A 24,989-nucleotide genomic window follows, 5' to 3' on the forward strand; every position below is an offset into this window, starting at 1 on the left:
AAAAAAAAAAAAAAAAAAAAAAAAAAAAAAAAAAAACCACAGGAGAAAATTCCCCAAATCTTAAGAGACAGCCTTAAATAGTAAGAGCAAAAAAGGAGTGACACAACACACTCCAGTTAAAGCAGGAGAAGAGATGGCTGAGGAAAGGGTGCTGAAGCTGTAAGAGAGAAGGCCCAAGCCACAGAAAGGTAGGCCAATCACAGTAATCAAGTCCCAGGATCAAGTCTCAGAAAGACATTACCCAAGTTCTGAAAGGTCATACATGCCAGAATATTATACCCAGCAAAACTGTTCAATGAATAAACAATGAAAATGTCCCACGATAAAAACAGATTAAACTAATTTGTGACCACTAAGCCAGCTCTAGAGAAGATAGTTAAAGGAATATTTCAGACTGAAGAGAAGGATAAACATATTCCACAGACTACAGGAGATAAATAAATGATACCAGGCAATTAATCAAAAGACGTTTACCACAAAAAATTCACCAAAAGGACAAAAATAAATATATATCTTTCAATAAATGGGTCTCAGTTCACTATATGAAGATTAGAAAACAGAATCCACTTTTTTGCTGCCTCTAAGAAACATGCTTAACCATTAGAAATAGGCATCTCCTTAGGGTAAAAAGATAGAAAAGTACTCTGGGCAAATACAAGATGGAAACAAGCAGGTTGTGTAGCTATTTTAACATTTGACAAAATAGATTTCAAACCAAAACTAGTCAGAAGAGATAAAGAAGGTCACATCAGCCTCTTTAATCTACCAAACAGATATTACAATTCTAAACACATACATCAAACAAAGATATGCCCAAGTACATAAAACGAACACTATTAAATGTAAAGCTGGGTTGGAGAGATGGCTTAGTGCTTAAGAGCACCAACTGCTCTTCCAGAGGTCCTGAGTTCAATTCCCAGCAACCACATACATGGTTGCTCACAACCATCTATAAGGGGATCTGATGCCCTCTTCTGGTGTGTCTGAAGAGAGCAATGGTATACTCATATATATAAAATAAATAAATCTTTTAAAAAATGTAAAGCTACAGATTAACACAATGCTATAATAATGGGAGGCTTCAATAATGTGTGCCTATCTACAAGCAGGTCATCCAGACGAAATATAAACAGACACTGGAATTAAATAACATCATAAATCGAATGCACCTAACAGATAGCTATGGAAAATTCCACCAAACCTTAAAAGAACACATATTCCTCTCAGTAGCTCATGGTATTCTGTATAAAATAGAGCACAAAGTAGGACACAAAGCAAGCCTTGGTGAATATAGGAAAATTGAAATAACATCCCATGTTATGTATTACAAAATAAAGCTGGTTATCAAGAGTAAGAGAAAAACATAGAAAGTACAAAGCACATGCAAACTTAACATATTAACAATGAGCCATGAAAAAAACAAGATAAAACAAATAATTTAAACTAATATATAACTAGTAATGAGGTGGAAGTAGTATTTAAGTCTTTCAACTAAAAATAAAGACCAAAAAATTAAAAACAAAACCAACCAACCACCCTCCCCCTGTAATCCCCAGGACCAGAGGGACTCAGTACAGAATTCTAGCAGACCTTGGAAGGAGAACACCAATACTATATTCAAAGTGCTCCATGGACTGAAAGGGAATTGAGACACCCAAACTCTCTTATGAAGCAAGTTTGTTCTGATACCGCAACAGGAAGACAGACAAAAAGAACTAAGATCCAAACAGTACTAAAATAGTTATATTCTACCCTAGGGCAATCTATTCCCTTGCCAAAAGGACAGAGTAGACAGTGTCCTTAAACAGAGATGATCTCTGTGCACTGGGTTGAATGGATGAGTACCTCCAGCCATTCTCAATTTCCCAGCTGCTAAGCGTTATCGGTGGGACATAAACATTATGGAGGAGCTACACTAAGAGCACCACCCAAACCTTATCAAGGTGAAAAAGCTGCAACTCATTTTCATTCTAAAATTGCTTCACTTGAACACAGGACAGTCAATGGGATTGACTTTGCCCCAAAAGACATACGTCAGAGGTTATCTCCTTCCTCAGATTCAACTAATGGGCAGGAGCCAGAAGAGGCATATTTTTGCTACTCTTACCTGGTACTTGTTAATCTTATGTATATTGTTGGTGTTCACAGCCTCCACTTCTAAACTGAAATTCTGAATTCCACTATCTTTATTGCTATTCAACACACACCATCATTTACAAAATAGTAATACTACTTCAAAGGCTATAAACAGAAAAAGATCAAGCCTGAAATAGTTTCACTATGAAAAAGAGGCATTAAGCCGGGCGGTGGTGGCGCACGCCTTTAGTCCCAGCACTTGGGAGGCAGAGGCAGGTGGATTTCTGAGTTTGAGGCCAGCCTGGTCTACACAGTGAATTCCAGGACAGCCAGGGAAAGATTTCGAGACAGAGAAACCCTGTCTCGAAAAACCAAAAAAAAAAAAAAAAAAAAAAAGAAAAAGAAAAAGAAAAAGAGGCATTAAATATCCTGTTAGGACTTGAAAACAGGCACTGGCTGTATCAGATCCAGGTACAGCTGAGCTGGGTCCAGAAAAGCTGCTGAGGAAGGTCCCTACCTGCTTTCTGGGCTGCTGAGGAAGGTCCCCTACCTGCTTTCTAGGCTGGCAGCTTTTCCTTGAGAAGGGATTAGCTTTTACAACTGTATTATAAAGATAGATTTATTATTATTATTATTATTGGTTTTTTTTTGTTTTTTGTTTTTTGTTTTTTTTTTGAGACAGGGTTTCTCTGTGTAGCCCTGGCTGTCCTGGAACTCACTCTGTAGACCAGGCTAGCCTCAAACTCAGAAATCCGCCTGCCTCTGCCTCCCAAGTGCTGGGATTAAGGGCGTGTGCCACCACTGCCCCACATAAAGACAGATTTACTTAAAATAAGTGATAGGTATTTTAAAGGTTTATGTAATGCTTAGTATACTTTAAGATAGGTTTTAAAAAAGATTTAAGGTTTTTATTTATAATGATATATATATACATACATATATTCATATATAATGTACATATATTCATATGTATATATACACACATATATATGAATTCTTGAAAACTTTCTTATATCTGCATCACTAGACTTGTCTTAACATCTAAAGTAATAGCCAGCAAGTGTTCATAATTAAGGGGATAATCCAAGTTTCCCATTATTTCTCTTACTTTCTCATACTTTTGTTTTATAAACCCAGGGATCTTAGGCTTACTCAAACACCACTCAGTTGTAAACACAGAACTTAAAAACCTTTGTCATAAACTTAAAGAAAAATAAATCTATCCAGAGAAGTAGGTCTTCCTCTCTTCAGTTGTGTGTTTTTTATCTTAAAGCACTCAAGAGCGAGAGACTGGAAAAATCTGCTGGGTGGGTGAGGGGAGAGAGGGCCAAGAGGAGGGTGTGTGATAGGACACAGGTAACAAGGTATGCAGAGACGGGGAATACTAGGGGCAGAAAGGCTGCAGGGAGGTAATTTCTTAAGAAATCTCACTTTCTGAATTTAATGTTAAAATCACATTAGTTGTCTCCCTGAGAAGCTGGGAACTACCCACAGTTTCTATGCAGATAGAGCAAAAGACCCCTCAGCCAGCTGACTGGTAACAACATTATTAAAGATGAATGTCTCTGGGAGAGGAGGTAGAACAAAAAAGAGGGGCCCCAAAGTTGAGCTTGCTTTTAACTCTATAATTGCCATTAGTTTAAATTGGTTTTCATTAGTGTTTTGCTTATTGTAAGAATTTTTATATAATTTAGTGTTTGCTGGATAAAATAACAAACAAGCAAACTGACAAAACAGAGCAGCAAAGACAGCTTCCTCTCAGGCTATCTGTACCAGGCTATGTACACATTTTAAGTCATATCAATACAAAAACAAAATAGTTCGTGTATGCAAACGTTAGAAAGAACTATGTCTGGCTGTGGACGTAGCTCAATGGTAGAATATTTATCAAGAACACATAAGGCCCTCGTTTACCTCAGGAAGGCTGGAAGGAGGGAGGGAAATATATAGCTACCATTCTGTACTCATAAACTACCTGAAGGCGAGCTATGTTTTTAAGTTGAGACACTTCTCAACTTATTCTCTTCTCTAGTCCCTAAGTAGACTGCTGTTAGCAACACACGTATCTGAATGAAGAGCACATTAAACGGTAAACAGGCCTCCTGCAGCAGTGCAGGCCACGGTACCTCCGTTCCTTGTCCCACTGTCCGAGCCAGGCTGAGATGCCAGCTGTTCCTTTGCTCTATCTAAGCGCTGTTGTAGCTCCTCTGATGTTATTTCTCCTGAAACAATGAAAGAGCACTCATTTAAAAAAAATTAAATTACCAAGTTTTATGAGAACTCATGAAGGAAAAATTTTAGCAACTTGGGCCAGTGACATGGTTCAGTGAGTAAAGGCACTTACTGCTAAGCCTGACAACCTGAATTCAAAGAACCACATAGTGGAAAGAGAAAAAAAGATACCTACTGGTTGTCTTGTAGCATCTAAATACTCACTGTCATTTACACCATACATACACTAAAATGTAATTTAAACAATCTTAACCTACAGAAGATGACCCCTATTATTTTCATGGTTTATAAATTGAAGTTAATAATATTTGATAAAGCTGGGCAGTGGTGGCACATGCCTTTAATCCCAGCACTTGGGAGGCAGAGGCTTGCGGATTTCTGAATTCGAGGCCAGCCTGGTCTACAGAGTGAGTTCCAAGACAGCCAGGGCTATACAGAGAAACCCTGTCTCAAAAAACCAAAAAAATAATAGTATTTGATACAAATACACATCAATTTAGTCATATCTCATTTATTAATATTTCATTAAAATTGAATAATCTTACCAGCACCCCTCAGTAAGAACCTGTAAGTTAGTGCTGGCGCGATGGCTCAGCAGTTTCCAGCACCCAGACTGAGTGGCTCACAACTACCTCTTAATGCCAGCTCCAGGAGACCTGATGGGACCCGATGGCCTGGGACCCAAAAGCCTCTGCTGGCCTCCTTGGATCTTGACCTCATGTACACAACCCTCCACCAGAGACAAACAGCAAAAAATAAAACAAGTTTTAAAACAACAAAAGAATGAAATGTGCTCATGTAGAGTTTGTTTCTTAAGACTTAAAAAGGAAATTAAGAAGGGAATAGTTTTAGGAAAATGTTCAAATCTTGGTGCTTGATTCTACCCCAATAGTTTTATTATGTGAGCCACCAACATACAAATATACAAGCACACAGACAGGCACATTTCAGCTAGTTTCCTATAATGTGAATCTGGAAGAAAATGTTTTGGACTTTTGGTTGGTCACTATCTAGCTGAATGTTAACACTTCATATAAAAGTTAAGAATGAAGTTTGAAATAACATTTTATTTGTAAAATATTATGTAAGAGAAATAGAGTGCTAGAATTTAATTTAGTGACAGAACACTTCCCTAACATGCACAAGCCCAAGCCCATCCACGTGAAGGTGGGCAATGGAGGGTGGGAACTATACATGTGAACACTTAGTGCTTATGTACACCGGCTTTTTAAATTTGGCCTGTGTGTACGCCCATATATCCAGTATTCTCATTTATTTATCAAACAGAGGGCAGTGACTTTGTTATACTGCATGATTCACAGACTCACAAAACAGTACTCATAGGGAGGCACTCTCTTTACTTTAACTCCTTTCGGCCAGGCGGTGGTAGCACACACCTTTAATCCCGGCACTTGGGAGGCAGAGGCAGGCGGATTTCTAAATTCAAGGCCAGCCTGGTCTACAGAGTGAGTTCCAGGACAGCCAAGGCTGTAGAGAAACCCTGTCTCGAAAAAACACCACAACAACAACAACAACAACAAAAATCCCTCCTTTCAATGATAGAAAAACAATTTCCCCTCTTTGCCCATTTCTTACCAGGGGTGCCTAAAAGATTATGGTCTCTCATTAGCCGATAATCTTCATCATTGAGCTCATTAATAAACTGATAATAGGCTTCTTCTCTGTGGAGACGCTCTTGCTGCCATCTTCTCTCATTTTCTTGAAATGAGAACTCTTCTCCACTACCACCTGATCTAGACGGATTCATCCTGAGACTTCTAGTTTCCTGTTTAAAGAACATGTACAAATTCAATGCATCAGTCATGGGCTAACATAGCTTCCTACTTTGTTTTGTTTTGGTTGTTGGTTTACTGAGGTAAGCTCTTACTATGTATTGCTGGCTGGCCCAGAACTCACAATGTAGGCCATGAACAGTCTCTTCAATTGTGATTCATAACTGCCTTTAGAGCCTTACTAAACTGATATTATAAAATTCTGAGAAGCAGTGTTACCTTTCCTCATCAAGGTAGAAAGCCTGCTTCTCAAAAACAGTGCTTACATGTAGCCTCCACAATCAGAAACTCCCGAGGCTAAGCATTCCAGGCTGAATGACAGCCTGATACAGACAGCCATATGCTTGTGTGCTTTCTCAGTCCTCAGAGCCATGCATGGACTGTTGGTTTTCAGTCTCACAGAGATCAACTTTGAGTCTTCAGCAGACACAGTAGGCAAAAATTATTTTCATCTCAGTAAAGTGCAATGAGACAGTGGTGGTCATTTTATATGCACCATCTTTTCTGGAAGGAGTGCAGGACATCATCTACAAATATAGTGGACTGTACTCCTAATTGTCCTGGGATACATGTAGGAGCCCTCTGTATATTAGGAACATGTATTATTCAAGCCTAAAATTTTAACATGATGAAGGCTTTTAGACACAATTTTTTTGAGAGACAAAGAAAAATTTTAAAAAGATGATCAATTTAATACTCATATGATATATGTGTTGAATTGTGTCTGACTCAGTGATAACTTTTAAAGCAAAGGCCTAAACCTAGTAGCTCCTAAAAGTTGTTTTGTTGTTATATGTTGAGTTCTTTATTGTAAGATTTGACGCATGTATCTGACTGGCAGATATATTTAAAAAAATAAATGAACTAGCCAGGCAGGTGGTGGCCCACACCTTTAATCTCAGCATTCAGGAAGTAGGAGACTCTTGAGTTCAAGGCCAACCTGGTCTACAGTGAAACCCTGTCTCAAAAAGCCAAAAACCAAAATCAAACCAAAACAAAAATCCCAAAGAAAAACAAACAAACTCCCTAATTTTAAAATGCAAAGCTAGCTAGTTGTCTGAGGGTTTCTATTCCTCTGAGGAAGCACCATGACCAAAAACCAAGTAGGGAAGGAAAGGGGTTATTTGGCTTACAATTCCATCACTGGAAGAAATCAGGACAGGAACTAAAACAGAGCAAGAACGTGGAGGTAGGAGCTAATGCAGAAGCCATGGAGGGGTGATTACTGGCTCGGTCCACCTGTTTTCTTATAGCAACCAAGGCTACCAGCCCAGGGAGGGCACCACTGACAGACAGGGGCTGGGTCTTCCCTCATTGATCACTAATTGAGAGAATGCCTTCCAGCTGGATCTCATGGAGGCATTTCCTCAACTGAGGCTCTTTTCTCTGTGATGACTCTAGCTTGTGTTAAGTTGACACACAAAATCAGCCAGTAAGCTAGGCAGTAACACACGTCTTTATTCCTAGCACTCAGGAGAAAGGCAGATTGATTTCTGTGTGTTTGCAGAGCAGCCTGGTCTACAGAGTGAGTTTTAGGACAGTCAGGAACACACACACCTTGGGGGGTGGAAAGATTCACTCAAGATGTTAATTAATAATATCAAAAAGTCAAGGTTTTCCATTTGCAGTGTAATCAGTAACTATTATTAGCAAAGAGCACTTTTTGGCGGTCACAGCAGAAACTTGATTTTTAAAACAGATATTTAATAAGTGGAATTCTGATGACCAAAAAAAATTCTTTAAGATAACCAAACCAGAGATCTCCTCCTCCAAGGCAATATTCTTGGATTAACTAACCATAAGGAAGCCAAAATAATACCTTATTTTCCTTTGAACATTCTTCTAACAGATGAGACTGTATCCATGCTTCTGATGTTTGTGCCTTTTTTGAGAGCTGCTCATCTGAAGTAATAAAAACAAAAGTTGAATTATTCAGCAAACTGCCTCTTTGAAGCCCTGGAACTCCTAGTAGTCTCTAGACTCCTCTGCAAAGCCAAATTTAAATTCTCCGGAAGGTTCTGTTATACTTTCATCTAGGAAATTAGAGCCTCATACAATTAGATAACAGAAAACCTCCCAGAAGGCCTCTCTTCCTACACTGTCACTGCTCCGAGGACTGCGCCCCCTCCTTTCTCAAAAGCTTTCGTAGCGTATCACGTTTCCATCTGGGTGTAGCTAGGGTTAGGTGAGGAAGTTAGGTTAGTTTAGTTCTAAGCCTTCACTTCGTTGTCAACGGCCCCCACCATCCCGCTACCGGTTCATTTCCTTACCCTGTTAATCCAGGCCCCGGACTGGGGTTAAAATGAAGTCCCTACTCCAACATTACAAACTGGACTCAGGAACCCGACCAATCTCACCTCAATCTAGCCTCAAGTAACGCTTCCCCTGCGACCTGGATTTGGCTTTTGGGCCAATCAGCAACTAGAAAAGCTCAACCAGCAAGCAATAAACCAATCGGATAAGAGGTAAGTGCCTCCCTCCCCCCGCCCCTCTTTCCCCCGCCCCTTAGCACGTCCTACTTCCCGAGGCGTCTCCCGGAAGTAGTAGTGAGACTCACCAAATGATCTGTCCCCCGTGTACGCAGCGCCCCCTCTCCCGACCCCACCTCCAGCAGGATGACCCGCGGCTGTCCTCACCTAGGCGGCAAGGGAGAGGAAGGTTCTGTGGCCGAGCCTTCGAAGGCCGCTACTCCCTTTAACCTTCCACCAAGGCGCGAAGCTCAGAGTCTCTGCTGCGGCTCGGAGTCGATCTGGCGGAGAGAAAGCTAAGAGAGAGGACCGTCCGACCTCGGGCCTTCTCTCACCACCTAGGAGAACTAAGGCCCGCCACCGTCTGCGCCGACCCTGCCGGTGCGTCTGGAAACGGCGCTCGCCGGAAGCCGAGCCCCGGCGCCTGAGTTCCGCATCTGCAGTGCGCAGATCCGGCTGTCTCGGGCTCAGGTCTAGGCTCTCAGAGCTCATGGCAGCTTCCAGACCCGAAGGCGGAGCTGCCTTTCCACGCTTTGGAAAAGCCAGCTTCTCTTTTCATATTTCAGTGTCCTTTGATGGAGTTTAGCGAAAAACGCAACCTGTCAAGCTGTTTGTTGCTCTTTACTAGCCGGGTGTAACTACCCAGTTTGAGCATTTCCCTTGGGGTAGTTCACTGGGACGAGGAAACTAAATATCGAGGGCTTGTAATGAGAAAGCATTTTGAAACTCCCAATATTAACTGTTCACGCTCTTTCTCTCCAGCTATCTCTTGTCACCACCACCCTCTCTATTTTCTTTTTTCATTATGTGACACCAGACTAACCATTTCTTGTGGTCGTGGTAGGGTCCTCTCCTGACACCCCCATCAGCCAAATGGCTTAAACAGTGTAATGCGCGCATACTGGTGTGAGTCATAATTCTTTCCTCCCTTCTTTCATTATTGCGTAAGTTTGTTTTGTTTTGAGACGGGGTCTCATGTAACCCAGGTAGGCCTTTAGCTGGTGAGCTTCTTATCCTTGTCAGGAATGTGCTACCATGTTTGCTGGGTGATTGGTTATCAGGATGTAGCAAGCCTTAGCATCAATGAAACTACTAGAGTAAAAGGTGATACTGTGTAGCAGGAGGGTTCCCCTGCCCCCTCCCCATCTGTTAAATATTTAAAACATAGGAGAGTGGCAAACATGTGTCCTGCTTGATGACTCCTTTCCCTCCCTTTTAATGTTGATCCAATAGTGTCTATATGTCCCTTTTATATTGTTGTTCTGAGGATCGGAACCTTCTGGAAGCAGCGTTATTGTTGGAGTCCCTTCCCCCAACTACATCAGAGAACTATGTGATGGAGGAAGTGTTAGGCTCACTTCTCTGTGTAGTCTGTCTTTGTTTTGTCTTTTTTAGTTTGTTTGGGGGATTTTTTGGTTTTGTTTTTTTGTTGTTTTTGTTTTTGTTTTGGTTTTTGGTTTTTTCGAGACAGGGTTTCTCTGTGTAGCCCTGGCTGTCCTGGAACTCACTCTGTAGACCAGGCTGGCCTTGAACTCAGAAATCCACCTGCCTCTGCCTCCCAAGTGCTGGGATTAAAGGCGTGTGCCACCTCCGCCCTGCCTGCTTTGTGAATTTCTAAAGCTTTCTTTATATATCTCTATTTGGGATTGGGGTGGTTTGAATAGGAATGGCTCCTCCCATAGGTCCACGTGTTTGAAATCTTGGCCATAGGGAGTGGCACTATTCGTAGGTGTGGCCTTGTTAGAAGTGTGTCACTGGAGGCGGGGCTTTGAGGTTTTAAATGCTCAAGCTACAACCAGTGTAAAACATATCCAGTCTCCTCCTTGCTGCCTGTGTATGGATTAAGATGTAGGACTCTCAGCTCCTTCTCTAGCACCATTATCTCCCTGCACACTGCTGTGCTCCCCACCATGATGATAATGGACTAAAACCTCTACAACTGTAAGCCAGCCTCCAATTAAATGTTTTCCTTTATAAGAGTTGCCTTGGGGGCTGGCGGGATGGCTCAGTGGGTAAAAGCAGACTGCTTTTCCCAAGGTTCTGAGTTCAAATCCCAGCAACCACATAGTGGCTCACAACCACCCATGATGAGATCTGTCGCCCTCTTCTGGTGCGTCTGAAGTCAGCAACAGTGTACTTATCCCTTGGTCATGCAGTCGCTTTACAACAACAGAAACTTTAAGACAAGGGGAAAAGTCCAAAACTCAGAAATCTGCCTGCCTCTGCCTCCCAAGTGCTGGGATTAAAGGCATGTGCCACCACAGCCCTGCACAGCCCAGCCTACTATCTCGATTTTATTTTCTTTGCTCGGTTACTATAAAACCATCATGAGCTGGGCTGTAGTGGTGCATGCCTTTAATCCCAGCACTTGGGAGGCAGAGATGCCTTTAATCCAGCACTTGGGAGGCAGAGATGCCTTTAATCCCAGCACTTGGGAGGCAGAGGCAGGCAGATTTCTGAGTTTGAGGCCAGCCTGGTATACAGAGTGAGTTCCAGGACAGCCAGGGCTATACAGAGAAACCCTGTCTCAGAAAAAAAAAAAAATCATGAATCTATTACTGCTATGGAACATTGGTATTTGGAGTAACTGAAATCTGTCTTTCCAAGCCATGGCCACTCATGTTTGGCTGTAGGACAAACTATTACTTATTCTTTCTGAGGTAAGAGCTTCTTTTGCATTAAGGGGTTTTGGTGGCTGAATGTGGAGCCCCAAAGATGATCCAGTTTCATTGTAGGAGTCACTGGGTTGGTGCCAGGATGGGCCACTTGTGCCAACTGTTTGGTGTTGATTCCTCAGGGGAACGCTGGTGAGTTGTTTCTGGGGCTTAGGACCTACCTTGGTTTGTTTTATTTTGAGCTGGTTGTAAGGATCCTCTTTGTTTGGTTACTTTATTATTCTCCCTGTTTGCTTAGGGAGCTCTTTGTTTGTTTAATGGCATCTGTTTCATTTGGTCTCTGCCTGTGCTGAGTTCAGCTTGTTTGCTTTCAGGACATTTGGTTTGTTCGTTTGCTTTCTGCCTCTCCTCTCTTGTCTAATTTGTGTAAGGAGGAAACGTTCAGAGAAAAGCTGCCATGTGGTACTCCAGCTGGTTTTATGTTTGATAATTGTGTTAGTTTAACTTATATGTATTTGGAAAATGGGGAAATCTAAAGATAACTTGGCTTAATGCATCTCTTCATTGAAACATTTAATTCAAAATTGGACAGAGAGAGAGAGAGAGAGAGAGAGAGAGAGAGAGAGAGAGAGAGAGAGAGAGAGAGAGAGAGAGAGAACACACATACACACAACTAAAAGTCCCAGAGAATTTAAAGTGAATAGGCAGCCTGCTTTGACTTAAAAAAAAGAACAAAAAACAAACATAAAAACTTCCATTAAAAAGAAGCGATGAAATTGGTAGTTAACACAAGTTGACGAGCTCACTATATTGAAATTAAAAGGAGCTATTAAAGATCAATAGGAAATTCGTGAGAAAATGTTAGAGATTGTATCAGAAGAAATTTTGAGAAATTGAACTCTTCTCAACTCTCCATTTCCTCTTCTCCCCAACCCCCCCCCCCACACACACACAGTCCCAGAGTCAGGGTCTCTCTGTGTAGCCCTACTATCCTAGAACTCTCCGTAGACACGGCTGGCCTCAAACTCAGAGATCCACCTGCCTCTGCCTCCTCCTGACCTCTGCAATCAAAGGTGTGTGCCACAGGCATCGCTGCCGCTGCAGCTGCCACCTCCAGACTCAACTCTTTTTTTTTTTTTTTTTTTTTTTTTTTTTTTTTTTTTTTTTTGGTTTTTGGAGACAGGGTTTCTCTGTGTAGCCCTGGAACTCACTCTATAGACCAGGCTGGCCTCGAACTCAGAAATCCTCCTGCCTCTGCCTCCCAAGTGCTGGGATTAAAGGCATGCACCACCACTGCCCAGCTCAACTCTATTTTTATTCATATATTTCTAACCTTGATTTTTTTTTTCTTCTTCATATCCGAGCAGAACAAAAGATTTTCATAGTTGGTTTAAAGATCAAACTTAAAAACTTCATGTGGTGGCACACAGCTTTAATCTCACCACTAGGAAGGCAAAGTGGGGAGGATCTGTGTGTTCAAAGCCTGCCTGGTCTATGGAGTAAGTTCCAGGACAGCCGGGGCTACACACAGAAACCCTGTCTCAGGAAAAAAAAAAAGAAAGAAAGAAAGAAAGAAGAAAGAGATTCCATACTATATTTAAAATGGGTATTTTAAAATTATTTTATAGAGTGTTTTGCCTGTGTGTATACATGTGCTGTGTGTGTGCATGGTGCCTACTGGAGTTAGAAAAGGGCATTGGATCCCCTGGAACTGGAGCTATAGATGATGTTGACAATTGAACCCGGGGCCTTTTCTACTTAATCAGGCTGGCTTAGAACTCAACAGTTATCTGCCTGCCTCTGCCTTTCAAATGCCAAGATTAAAGGTGTGTACTACTATGGCCTTTATTAACTCTTAAATAGAAAAAGAATGCATTAGTTACATATATTATTGACATGACCAAATACCCCAACAAGCTACGTAAGGAAGGAATTACTTTGACTGTAAGTGCAAAGTATAGTGGAACACCACAGCAGCAGGAATTTGAGGCAACTGTTCAGCGGGTTTCTGATTTTATTTAATCTTGCCCATGATGAGGTGGGTCTTGTAGCCTTTGATGGGTGGCATCTTTGCTTCAGGCCTTCTTTCCTATTTTCCCAATGAAGAGGGTTAGTGTGGTGGTTTGAATATGCTTTGCCCAGGGAGTGGCTCTATTAGGAGGCGTAGCCTTGTTGGAGGAAGTGTGTCACTATGGGGGTGGGCTTTCCGACCCTCCTCCTAGCTACCCATGAGACAATCTTCTGTTTGCCTTTGGAAAAAGATGTAGGCCGTTCAGCTCCTCCAGCACCATGATGATAGTAGACTGAACTGCTGAACCTGTAAGCCAGTCCCAATTACCTTTATAAAAGTTGCCTTGGTCATAGTGTCTTTCTGGGCAATAGAAACCCTAAGACAGTGGGTTTCTCTCTAACAATTACAGATGCTGTTCACCATCTTAAGCTCACACCCTTTTCCTAACTGAGCTTCCCAGTTTTCCTGTCTTTGTCTCCACTTATTTCTTCTCTTGTCAACCCAGGGGTAAGGAGAGTACACGTGAGACAGACGGAATGTTGTTCCATCTGGATGTTTCCTCCACCAAACGAATTAGTCTCTTGCCTGTGGCTTCAGCATCACTGTGTTCTTGGGACACAGGCAGAATGCAGCCAGATCCTTAGCTGGAACGTCAGATGGGCAATCCCTATCCCCGCTTCCCTGAAGCCTCATAAGCTAGGTCTCATGTCTTTTTTTCTCTTCATCATTTCTGTCTACCAAATTTCCACCAAGATGACCCATTTCACTCTGATTACCATATTCAAGGTCTTTTCTAGCCTAAAGTCCCAAACTCTTTCACTTTCCCCCTGTATAAAGGCCTAGGACCTTGCATGCAGGTTTATAATATCACCAACTCCACTTTCCGTACCAATCTTCTGTAGTAGTTATTTAGCTTGTTGTTGTAATCAAACATCTTGACTGTTTTCTTTGATTCACAATTCCTGGGTACAGTCCAGCATGGAGGAAAGTTATGGCGGCATGTTGGAAGATCCTGCTATTAAGGCTGCAGTCCCCCATGACTGGATAACTCTCAGAGCTTGGAACAAAATGGAAGACTCCCTTTCTCCGCAGGACTTCCCCTTCTCTGTCTTTGTCTGGAGAGCATCTGTAGTCCCTAAGTGGTGAGCGATGAGCCACAAAATCCATTAATGTGATCCATGGCCATCACCTCCTTCCTGCCCCAGCCTATGGGCTGTGGTAAGATGCCCCTGCAGGAGCTCTGAGCTCCTATCAAAATGGCAGCACCATGACGCCTTCTTAGCCTGCAGCTGTCACAGAAGCTGTCCACAATGGCAACATCTTTCCTGCCTCAGCCTATACAACCTTGGTGAAACACCACTGCGGAAGCTGTCCCACAGGATTTGTCCACAATGGCAGTACCTCCTCTCCAGCCTCTCCCAGCAGCTCCACAGAGATGGCACCTCAGAGAAAGCTGGCTGTGGCTATGAAGGACTTCCCACCCTAACCCATAGATCTGATGCAGGGAAAAGGGGGTGAAAAAAAAGCCACCAATCTGAGCAGAAAAAACACACCATCCTCCAGATTCCCACAAAACCCCACCAATTCCTGAACAGGAAAAACCACCACTCCCCAAGCTCAGGACTTGAAATCCCACCAATCTTCATTCTGGAAATCTCTGTCTTGAGAAGCTCTGCCTCCTCAGAAATCCTATGTAAGCACTGCCCCTTTGTCAAGTTCCCTGCTATCGGCTCCCAGGAGCAGAAGGCAGCCATCCCTTGACTCATCCCTCCACACCCTGGACCCTTCAGTAAATCTCTTTCATGAGATTTTCTGCCTGGAGTGACTCTTGTTGGAAGAAGCCAGGAAGAAGAGAAGCGAAGAGAGAGAGCCGGGTTGAGGCTCCTGAGCTCCTCAGCTCAACCGGGGATACCCTTCCCTGGGAGCTGCCCCACCTCTGATGAGGAGTCATGTTGAGGAGGCTCTTCTCAGAGCTGTGTGGTTACTGAGCTCCCATGTCTCAGGATGCCCTTCCACTGGCACAGTCTCATCCCAGAGCTGGAAGGTTCCTGGAAGCTCCCGAGTCTCACTCAGGATACCCTTCCACTGGGATATCTTCTCCTCTCAGAGCTGTATGATTCCTGGGGTTCTGAGTCCTAGGATACCCTCCCATTCGAGCAGAAACACAGGGTAACATGGGAAGTCTTGGTGGGAGGAACAGGAAGAGGGGAAATAATGGAATCAGATTATAATCTCAAAAAAGAAAACCTACCTACCCTGCAAGGTTGTTCACAAATTGCACACAATTTTTGTCTCTTTGCTCAGCACTTGTCCACACTTACTGGACCTTCATGTAAGTCTGTTGGCTTATAGGCGATCACATTAGGTTCCTCCCAGGTACCTAACAATAGCTTATGTCACACCTGCTCCCATTACCTGCTGCCAGATCTGGGCTGCATCTAAACCCCTGTTGGCTCTCTCTCCCTGTTCCCACATGTTCCTGGCCAGTCCCTTTCCCTGTTCCCATATGTTCTTGGCTGGTCTCTCCCCATTTCTGTCCTTTGTCCCCTCTTCCCTGCCTTCATGGCTCTGCTCCCATCTGTCTGCCTCTACCCCTTTTCTAGGTCCTCACTCCCTCCCCTCCCCTCCCCCCAAATAAACCTTTATATAATATTTGTTACATGGCATGATTTCTCAGGGGGCATCTTGGCATGGGCCTACCAGGTACACCTCCATCCCTGGCTGTATTATATTTCATAACAAAGTTCTCCAGTATGGAAATCCTGAGCATTCCTCTGACTCTTTTCTATTAACTAGTGCAGCTTTGTTGGATGAAGTGTGTCACTAGGGGGTGGGCTTTGAGGTAGTAGAAGCTCAATCTGGCCAGTGTGTCACAGTTATTTCCTGTTGCCTGCAGATCCAGATATAGAATTCTCAGCTACCTCTCCAACATCGTATCTGCCTGCATGACACCATGCTTTTTGCTATGGTGACTAGACCTCCGTAAGCCAGTCCCAATTGCTTTCCTTTATAAAGTTGCCATGCTCATGGTGTCTCTTCCCAGCAATAGAAACTTAACTAAGACAATACCCCACATGTCTAAGCTCAGAACCCCTTGACAACATCAATACTAACCATGCTTTGTATTTCTTAAGTCTTTTCTTAAATGCACGTCCTTATTTTATGTAGTCATTTTTAATTTATTATTTCTTAAAATAGAAATTTTCTTGTTATATTTTTATAACCCATGAGCCTGTGTTTTAAAAACTATTTACTTATTTGTGTGTGTATGTGTGTGTGTGTGCATGCCTGAGTGTATGTATGCGACACTCCATTATGTGTAGTGTTTACAACTCCCAGAAGTGTGTCAACTCCCCTGGAACTAGAGCTACAGAGGGTTATGAGCCACCACCATGTGGTGCTGGAAATCAAATCTGGGTCCTCTAGAAGAGCACCTGGTGCTCCTAACCATAGAGCCATCTCTAACCCTAAGCACCTGTGTTTCTTGGTGAATATGGTAGGCTATCGTAAAATTAGTTGGGATTAAAAAAATTAAACAAGTCATATTTTGCTGACAAAAAGTAACTGAATGCCGGGCAGTTGTAGTGTACACCTTTAATCCCAGCACCCGGGAGACAGAGGCAGAGGCAGAGGCAGAGGCAGAAGACAAAAGGCAGATCTCTGTGAGTTCGAGGCCAGCTTGGTCCACATAGTGAGTTCCAGGACTGCCAGGACTAGCAAGGAAGCCTTGTCAGAAAAAAAAAAAAAAAAAAAAAAAAAAAAGTGATTCCTATTGGACTTCCCTCTTTTCTACTATAAAATAAGTAAGATTTGATTAAGTAAATAACTTTAAAAATTTAAAAGTGTTTAATTATGCTTACAAAGCATGTGCAATCCCGCTTTCTCAGAAGTCAGACTTCATAATATTTTTGTACATATAACAGCCTCCCCCAATTCCCATGCAATTTTGTTAAATTAGAATTTCAGTTTATATTATTGTCCAATCTCATCTATAATGTGATTTTTTTCACCTACTTCCCCAAACTAAAGTTTGTCCCAGTACTAAGATAACTGAACAGCTCAAATTGTTACCCACAAATAAAAGTTAGAGTGATTTAAATATTAAGACCAATTTCGCCTAAATGGGAACTAACCACTCTTTATGAGGTTATAATTATAAAACAAAATTGGCTTTAAAAATCTACCAAAATTAAAAGATTTAAACCTTTCTAAGCATCCAATGAAACATTTCATCAAATGAAAATTGCTGTAAACACAAGGGAAATATACGGTCCATTTAGTTTAAAATTACAAGTTTTGTTTGGTGAATAGACCTGACTTCCTCTCTGTCACATTTACTTCTTTTGGGCCATAGTGCATTCTTGAGTATTGTTTAAATTTATTTTTCATTTTCTATTTTCTATATGAGTGCTTTGCCTGCATATATGTAAGCGCACCATGTTTCTCAGTGCCCATAGAGGCCAGTGGGAAGTGCTGGATCCTCTGGATCAGGAATACAAGCCCTTGTGAAATATCATGTGGGTGCTGGGAACTAGACCTGGGTCCCATGTAAGAGCAGTAAATGAGCCATCTCTCCAGTCCCATTCTGGATGATTTCAATTTTAAGTAAAAAATCAAACTTGGATCACAATAATTAATAAATGTGCTTTGATTTGACCCAGGTGTTTTTTTGTTTTTCCATAATGGCTTTACTTCTCTTCCCTGAACCCTGGCTTTCTTGCCTACTTGTTCTCTTTTATCAGATTCTTGGGATGAGTCTTCCACTCATTTGACCTCCACATATGCAAAGATGTGATGATTGACCAACAGGGGGCGCTGTAAACTGAAGTTCCCAGAAAAAAAAAAATCTGCACCTCAAAACATTTTACTGGAGAGAGTGATTGGTGGCGCCCACCTTTAATCCCAGCACTTGGGAGGCAGAGGCAGGCGGATTTCTGAGTTCGAGGCCAGCCTGGTCTACAGAGAGAGTTCCGGACAGCCAGGGCTACACAGAGAAACCCAGTCTTGAAAAACCAAAAACAAACGACCAAGCAGAAAACAAAAAAACCTTCCACAACTAGGGAGAGCTAGGATGTCGCGGGTGGAAGACATGTTTATTGTGGGCTATTTTAGCTGCCTGAAAAGCTGTTTATTGCTCATCTGTAATTGACTGTATTGGCTGGTTCTGTGTGTCAATTTAACACAAGCTAGAGTCATTGCAGAGAAAGAAGCATCAGTTGAGGAAATACTTCCATGGGCTCCAGCTGTAAGGCATTTTCTCAATTAGTGGTAGATAAATGGGGGAGGGCCCAGCACATTGTGGGGGGTGCCATCCCTGGGCAGGTTGAGCAAGCCAAGCAAGGGGAGCAAGCCAGTAAGCAGCACCCCTCCATGGCCTCTGCATCAGCTCCTGCCCCCAGGTTCCTGCCCTGCTTGAAATCCTGTCCCAACTTCCTTTGGTGATGAACAGTGATGTGGACATGTAAGCCAAATAAATCCTGTCCTCCCCAGCTTGTATTTTCAGTTACGGTGTTTTGATCTAGCCATAGAAACCCAAACTAAGGCAGTGACCTAACAGCTTCATCTTCGTTAAATCTTCCAGGTACACATAAGCAGACCATTAAACTCCCACTAACCTCAAAACAAAGAATTGCCATTAGAGGGCATGTAAGGCCCATAGCAGACACGTTCTTGCTTTTCTATCAACAGTCCACTTGATGTTTCTGCCAGTTTGTCTGGCTGTGTGTATAGGCGTCATTGCATATGCATATATGTGTGAAAGTGTAAGCATATGTGCATATGCCTGTGTCTGGAGCCTACAGGTTAATCTCTGTCATGGAACCTTGAAAGCATACCATTTCAGTAAGGCTAGCTGGTCATCCTGCTACAGAGATCCTGCCTTTTCTGCCTCCCTTACAGGCCCACAGAAACATAGGGGACTTAAAAACTTTTTATTTTTTTTAAACAGATGCCTTGGCTTCTTGATGGCCGACTGTTACCTGTACCTTGATGCAAATCTTTCCCTCCCCAAGTTGTATGTGGACATGGTGCTTTATCACAGCAACAGAAATCAAATAACAACACGTGGCAAGCCTTTTATCAGTCTAACCATCTCCCCAGCCCCCTTCCCTAAGTTTTTTCCTCGTGGTATAAAGATACCATTAAACTGTTACCAAGCTGGAATTTATGGTAACTTAAATCTGTGTCTCTAAGCCATGATCACTCGTATTTGGTTCAAGAATAAACCCTTATGTCCTTCAAGTGATAACTATTTTTGTGTTAACAGAGTCCAATCTTAACTGAAATGAAAGTAGCTTTACCTGGCTGGACTTAGGCTTACCTAGCACGTGCAAGCCCGAGAACATCACGGAAGATGCAGTCAGATGAAAGAAGAGAGATCTTAAATACAATCACATAGTTATTGTAGTATTTAGAGACCGGTAGAAGTATGAACGGAAATAACTAGCGTCTTGGGGGTTGGGGGAGCGTAATAACTGCACTTTAAATCCTGGCGTTCAGAAGTGACTTCAATACAAAATAACCCCCCACCCACTAACAGGTGTCTGTTGCTAAGCTTATATGGCCTAAATTGGATTGTAGAGACGCGGCTTTGGGAAAAATAATCTCCATGCAGCAGAAACTCGTTGCATGATGGGACTAACAATCCCATCATGCAACCTTCTGGATTTGCGGTGTCGTGGTAAAGACCGCGTCTGCAGCCACCCGTGCACTCGAGCCTTGGAGTTTCTGGACGCACTGCCGACTGGGTTGGTCCACGTGGTAAGTCTGTCAGCTGCTCCGCACCGAGGCTGAGCGAGGCCCTTCCTTTCGCGTGCCGGCGTCAGAAGAGGCGGCTGCCACCTCCCGAGCCGCTCACGGGTGGGGCGGAGGCAGCGCGAGGCTTCGCGACATTTTTACGACAGCGGCTGCCGTGTTCCGCGCTCGTCTTCTCTCCCTCCTCCTCCTCCTCCTCCTCGCCTCCTCCTCCTTCTCCTCCTCTCTCGGAGGAGCTACCGGCTGTTGTGTGGTGTCGCTGGTCTGTCGGGGCGGATGGCAGCCTGAGTGTTCGTGAGCGTGTGTGGGAGAAGGTGAGGCGCGGACGCGCGTGGGTGAGGAGCAGAGTCAGCCGTGGCCGCCCCGCGTCGCACCCGCAGCAGCACGCGCGGCCAACCGCGCGCGAGCAGGCGCCCCGGGAGCGCGGGGACAAGGGCGGACGCTGCTCCCCGCCCCCAGCGCGTCCCTCGGCTGTCGCGCGCCCGCGGGGACCGCCCGGCGCTCCCCTGGATGTCCCCGGCGCCCGCGCGGGGCCTCCTGCCGTCGCCGCGTGAGGCGGGCTGGTGCTGCGGCCGGCGGGTGTAGCTCGGGGGCTGCGGCTGCCTCGCGGCCGGGTCCCCACCGCGGCCCTCGGCCCCCCGCCCCAGCACCCCGGCTTTGGAGGCTGTGACAATGGACTATGACTTTAAAGTGAAGCTGAGCAGCGAGCGGGAGCGGGTCGAGGACCTGTTTGAATACGAGGGCTGCAAAGTTGGTCGAGGCACTTACGGGCACGTCTACAAGGCGAAGAGGAAAGATGGGTGAGTGTGGGTGTCGCTGCGGGTGTCCTCGAGGCTGGGAGGCAGGTGCCGGGTCCGGGTGCCGGGGTCCCCACTTCCTCCAAGACTGCCTCTGTCCTGGCCAGCCTGCTTTGGGGAGGAAGTGGTGTCCCAGGAATCCAGACTCACAAGAAACCCTTCGTGAAATTGGGAGGACCCTTCTGTCTCATGGGCAGTATACCTTTTTGTGTGTGTGTGGATTTCAGCGCAGTACAGTTTTCTTTTTTCTTTTTTCTTTTTTTTCTTTTAAAGAAGGGGGTCGTAAGATGCTCGTTTAAATGTATCTGTTTTTCTTTGGTCGATTTATCCGGTAACCTTTCGGGACTAACTCTCTATCTGGCTCTGGAGTGATAGCCATCGGTCTGGAAGAGAAGCTGGTCTTTTCCCCTTAACGGTTGTGATCAGTTGGTGACCGAATTTAGGTTTGATGGGAGAAAGAAGACAGCGAGTAAATGTGGGTCTGGAGAGTTCCATGGAGGATCATCTGTAATGTTAAATGTAGCAGTTGCTCTTCAGGTATTAGCTGTGAGTTTCTATATAGAACAATGGGGATTTGGTGCAGAGTAGATGGTGTGGAGGGGGAAAAAAAGCAAGTGACAGATAGGGGCTTCGTTGTGCAAGCTCTTAAAACAGAATCTGTCAGCTGCCAGTGAACTTTAATCCTTTTGCTTTAAATATTGTCTTCTAGAAACAAAAATTAAACCTATGGCTGGTGGTACTCTGAGTTTTGCTTCATAGGTTGAGTAAAGTGAGAGGGCCCCTTTCCCTTTCCTCAGTAGATGACTGCAGTGTGATATTGCCAGAAGGGAAAGTACTACTTAATTTGGGAGAAAATATTTAATAATTTCCCGTTTCCCTCTTGTACAAATAGAATGATCTCTGCCTTTGACTCTAGGAAGTTATTGGGAAGATCATCGTAGCTTATTATATAATTTTTTCAGATTTATTAGAAACAGCTTTCTTTGAGCATCTGTTATTTGGCTAGATGCTACTTCACTGCTTGGAAAATGACTTCTTTGGGTTTTTTTTGTTGTTTTTTGTTTTTGTTTTTGTTTTTGTTTTCGAGACAGGGTTTCTCTTTGTAGCCCTGGCTGTCCTGGAACTCACTCTGTAGACCAGGCTGGCCTTGAACTCCGAAATCCACCTGCTTCTGCCTCCCAAATGCTGGGATTAAAGGCATGCGCCACCACTGCCCAGCTGGAAAATTTTCACCTACACAGGAGTGCATATTCAGAATTGCGTTAGCACTATAAGTGAGACCGCTAAAGCTGGAATAAGTTCTTTTCGAGGGATCTTATTTATAAATACTTTCAGAGTGGATAATAGAAGAGGAAGTGTGTGTTTATTAAACACATCTTTTCTTTTTACTGGAATACCTTCCTACTTTATGATAATTTCAGTGCTTTTGTGCAACAGTGAAACCATGCAGCTATGTGTAGAAAGTAGGAGATGGGAAATGTGATGTTCTGGGTGTCCTGTGGATTTAGAGGCATCTTTTAGCAGAATGTATAAAGCCATGACACCCAGAGCCCTCGTTAATTCTTGTTTAACTAGATTTGTGTTATCAACATTTTGTTAGTGGATTATATTTAAAGAAATCATCCAGATCAATTTGCTGCATAATGATTTTCAAAGGGTTAAAGTATCTTCCACCCCTCAGTGTTACAGAGCCTGGGACATGGCCATAAGGCCTTCACTCCCAAGGCATTTGAGAGTATAGTACACTTGACCAGTCTCATTTGTTTTTAAAAATGTGAGTGGTTTTTATATTTTATTCTTGTAAACGTAGCCAATTCTGGTTTCATAAATTGCCAGTTTAACCTACTAAACTATCCAAATGTGTTTGAGTGTGGTCTGGTTTTAAGTATATAATGTGTGTAGAGGGAGACACTTTAAACACCTTTTACATCTTGATGAGCAGGTTTTCATTTAAGCTAAGAATAATTTCAGAAGAAATTATATTGCTTAAAATAGCTGGTGTTAGTGTGTATTTCTTAGTCATTTATGGCAGTTGCAAGTGAGCACTTGCATTTGGGGAAACTGTTTTTTAAGCTGTGATCCTTTGGGTTTGTTGTCCAGCAACCTTTAATGAGTCTGTTTATTGTGATGAGCTAAATTATTTTTTGTAGTGACTCAAATGTCAAGAGAGTTTTAGAGTTGGAACAGTTTTGTTTTCCACAGGGAATATTTTTCAGTTTGGCTTGTTTATAAGGCCAGGCTAGTAACGTACTACACTGTATTTATGACTTATGTCAGTAAAGCATCATTTTATGCATTTTTAGACTTGGTATAATACAATTTGTGGCTGTTTTAATCTTTTGTAATAAGATGATCAAGTCATTTGCTTTTGGTATTGATTTACTTTCAAATTAAATGGTATTTCTCCCACTAAGATGTCATAGTCCTCAAGGAACAAGGACAGGCAATAACACTTTAAAGAGAATCTGGAACCCTGCAATAAAATTAAATAATGGATATACCTTTGCTTGGACATATTTGGTCGTTAAAATGAATGCATGAAAACGTGTCTTTCAGCTGCCCAGTAAACAATATGAGGTAAAAGAATTTAGACTAGAGGAATGAGCTTGTTGAATTATTCAAGTTTAGGAAATAGCTTGATAATTTTGGTGTAATGAGTTAGTAACACCACCCTTCTTGTATAAGACATGCCAGATAGAAAATCAGCATCGTGCCGGCAGTGGTGGCGCACGCCTTTAGTCCCAGCACTTGGGAGGCAGAGGCAGGCAGATTTCTGAGTTCGAGGACAGCCTGGTCTACAGAGTGAGTTCCCAGGACAGCCAGGGCTACACAGAGAAACCATGTCTCGAAAAAAACAAAAACAAAACAAAACAAAACAAAAAGTAAAAGAAAAAGAAAGAAAAGAAAAGAAAAGGAAAGGAAATCAGCATCGTAAGGACTAATTTCGGGTTTTGATAGAGTTTAAGTACACACTGTATATCTTGAAATTCTTTGTGTGTGTGTGTGTGTGTGTGTGTGTGTGTGTGTTTGTGTTTGAAGACAGGATCTCACTATGGAGCCCTGAAACTCTGTAGACCAGGCAGGCCTCAAACTCAGAGTCCACCTGCCTCTGCCTCCCAACCTATAGGATTAAAGGTGTGTAACACCACTGCTGCCTCTTAAGCCATCAGTAGATAGTGTCCTTTATTTCTGAACACCAAAAGAGTACTCCATAGGAGGCAGAAGCCATGGGGAGGGCTTGGCAAGGAAGGGATGAGTGTGTGGGTCATTTCTTAAGTCAATTGTATTTCCTTTTAAAGAATAGAGGCAACCAAATACAAGTTTGCAAGAATGGAAAATTTTTAAGACAAAATTTGTTTTTAAGATTTTATATTCTCAATATAAATTTATACAATTAGAAAATTAATTTGTCTACAAGTGGTGCTGCATGCCTGTAATGCTAGTTAAGTCAGGAAAATTGACAATTTAGGCTATCCTGGACTACATAGAAGCATCCTGAGATGGGTAGATAGGGGTGTGTGTGTATTTAAATTAGAATAAAAGTTTTCTGGAAAAACTCACAAAACTTTTTCTTATTTTTAGTTTTTTGGGTTTTGGTTTTTTGGGTTTTTTTGTTTTTGTTTTGGTTTTGGTTTTTTTGTTTGTTTGTTTGTTTGTTTTGAGACAGAGTCTCACTGTGTAGCTTTGGCTGTAGACCGTAGCCTTGAACTCATCTGCTTGCCTCTGCTTCTTGTGCTGGGACTTGGACACCATGCCTGATCCCACAAAAGTATTCCTAATCTGTTATAGTCATGTTCAGTAGGCCAAAGAATATAGACGAGAAAGCAAGGGGAGGGGACAGAAAAGGAAAACTTTGTGGAAGGTTCAGAAATTAACTGATAAAGGTAATGATAACAGCTAAAGTGTTAGATAATTAAGCCCTAGGTCCTGGCAGAAGCTCTCTATGTCTATTTAATTTCATAAGAACAACTCTGTTATGTTCTGTTCACATATGAGAGAACTAAGCCATTGAAAGTTAAGCAGATTGTCCTGTGAGTACATGGCTAATCATAGCAGTCAGGACCTGAGGAAGTCCTTCCATATGTGTACTCTGTAGCCTATGCCTTGTTTTGTTTTTTCCTAGACAGCCCTGGCTTGCTCTGTAGATCCCGCTAGCCTGGAACTCACAGAGGCCTCCTGAGTGTTGAAATTAAAGGCATGCGCTACTGTGCCTAACTATGATGGAGCACATGATCTTAACCACT

General features: G+C 42.9%; 2 protein-coding genes and 1 long non-coding RNA gene across 9 annotated transcripts in view; 2 read left to right on the forward strand and 1 right to left on the reverse strand.

The window, feature by feature from the left end:
• Positions 1-8,509, reverse strand: part of Rnf6 (ring finger protein 6) — a 16,720-nt gene extending 8,211 nt beyond the window's left edge. Inside the window, exons 1-4 of the mRNA XM_031391200.1 lie at positions 8,372-8,509; positions 7,921-8,003; positions 5,905-6,094; positions 4,203-4,298 (exon numbers count right to left, since the gene is read on the reverse strand). Coding sequence (XP_031247060.1) covers positions 4,203-4,298; positions 5,905-6,076 — 268 coding nt within the window. The 5' untranslated portion in view covers positions 6,077-6,094; positions 7,921-8,003; positions 8,372-8,509. The remainder of the gene's footprint in view (positions 1-4,202; positions 4,299-5,904; positions 6,095-7,920; positions 8,004-8,371) is intronic.
• A 1,062-nt stretch (positions 8,510-9,571) lies between these two features.
• LOC116068765 lies at positions 9,572-15,847 on the forward strand. Its single transcript, XR_004109680.1, has 2 exons — positions 9,572-9,673; positions 14,168-15,847. It is a non-coding gene; the product is annotated as an uncharacterized LOC116068765 (long non-coding RNA).
• A 4,053-nt stretch (positions 15,848-19,900) lies between these two features.
• The window catches only part of Cdk8 (cyclin dependent kinase 8), a 71,248-nt gene continuing 66,159 nt past the window's right edge, over positions 19,901-24,989 (forward strand). For 4 of the 7 annotated variants that reach the window (XM_031338734.1, XM_031338735.1, XM_031338736.1 and 1 more), the window contains exon 1: positions 20,147-20,748. In XM_031338734.1, the coding sequence (XP_031194594.1) occupies positions 20,621-20,748 (128 nt within the window). In that variant the 5' untranslated portion in view covers positions 20,147-20,620. Of the gene's footprint in view, positions 19,955-20,145; positions 20,749-24,989 lie in introns of those variants that run through there. The other 3 variants (XM_031338742.1, XM_031338737.1, XM_031338733.1) reach the window with 3 other exon arrangements.

The sequence above is a fragment of the Mastomys coucha genome, unplaced genomic scaffold, assembly GCF_008632895.1.
Source record: "Mastomys coucha isolate ucsf_1 unplaced genomic scaffold, UCSF_Mcou_1 pScaffold22, whole genome shotgun sequence".
In the NCBI taxonomy this organism is placed as follows: Eukaryota; Metazoa; Chordata; class Mammalia; order Rodentia; family Muridae; genus Mastomys; species Mastomys coucha.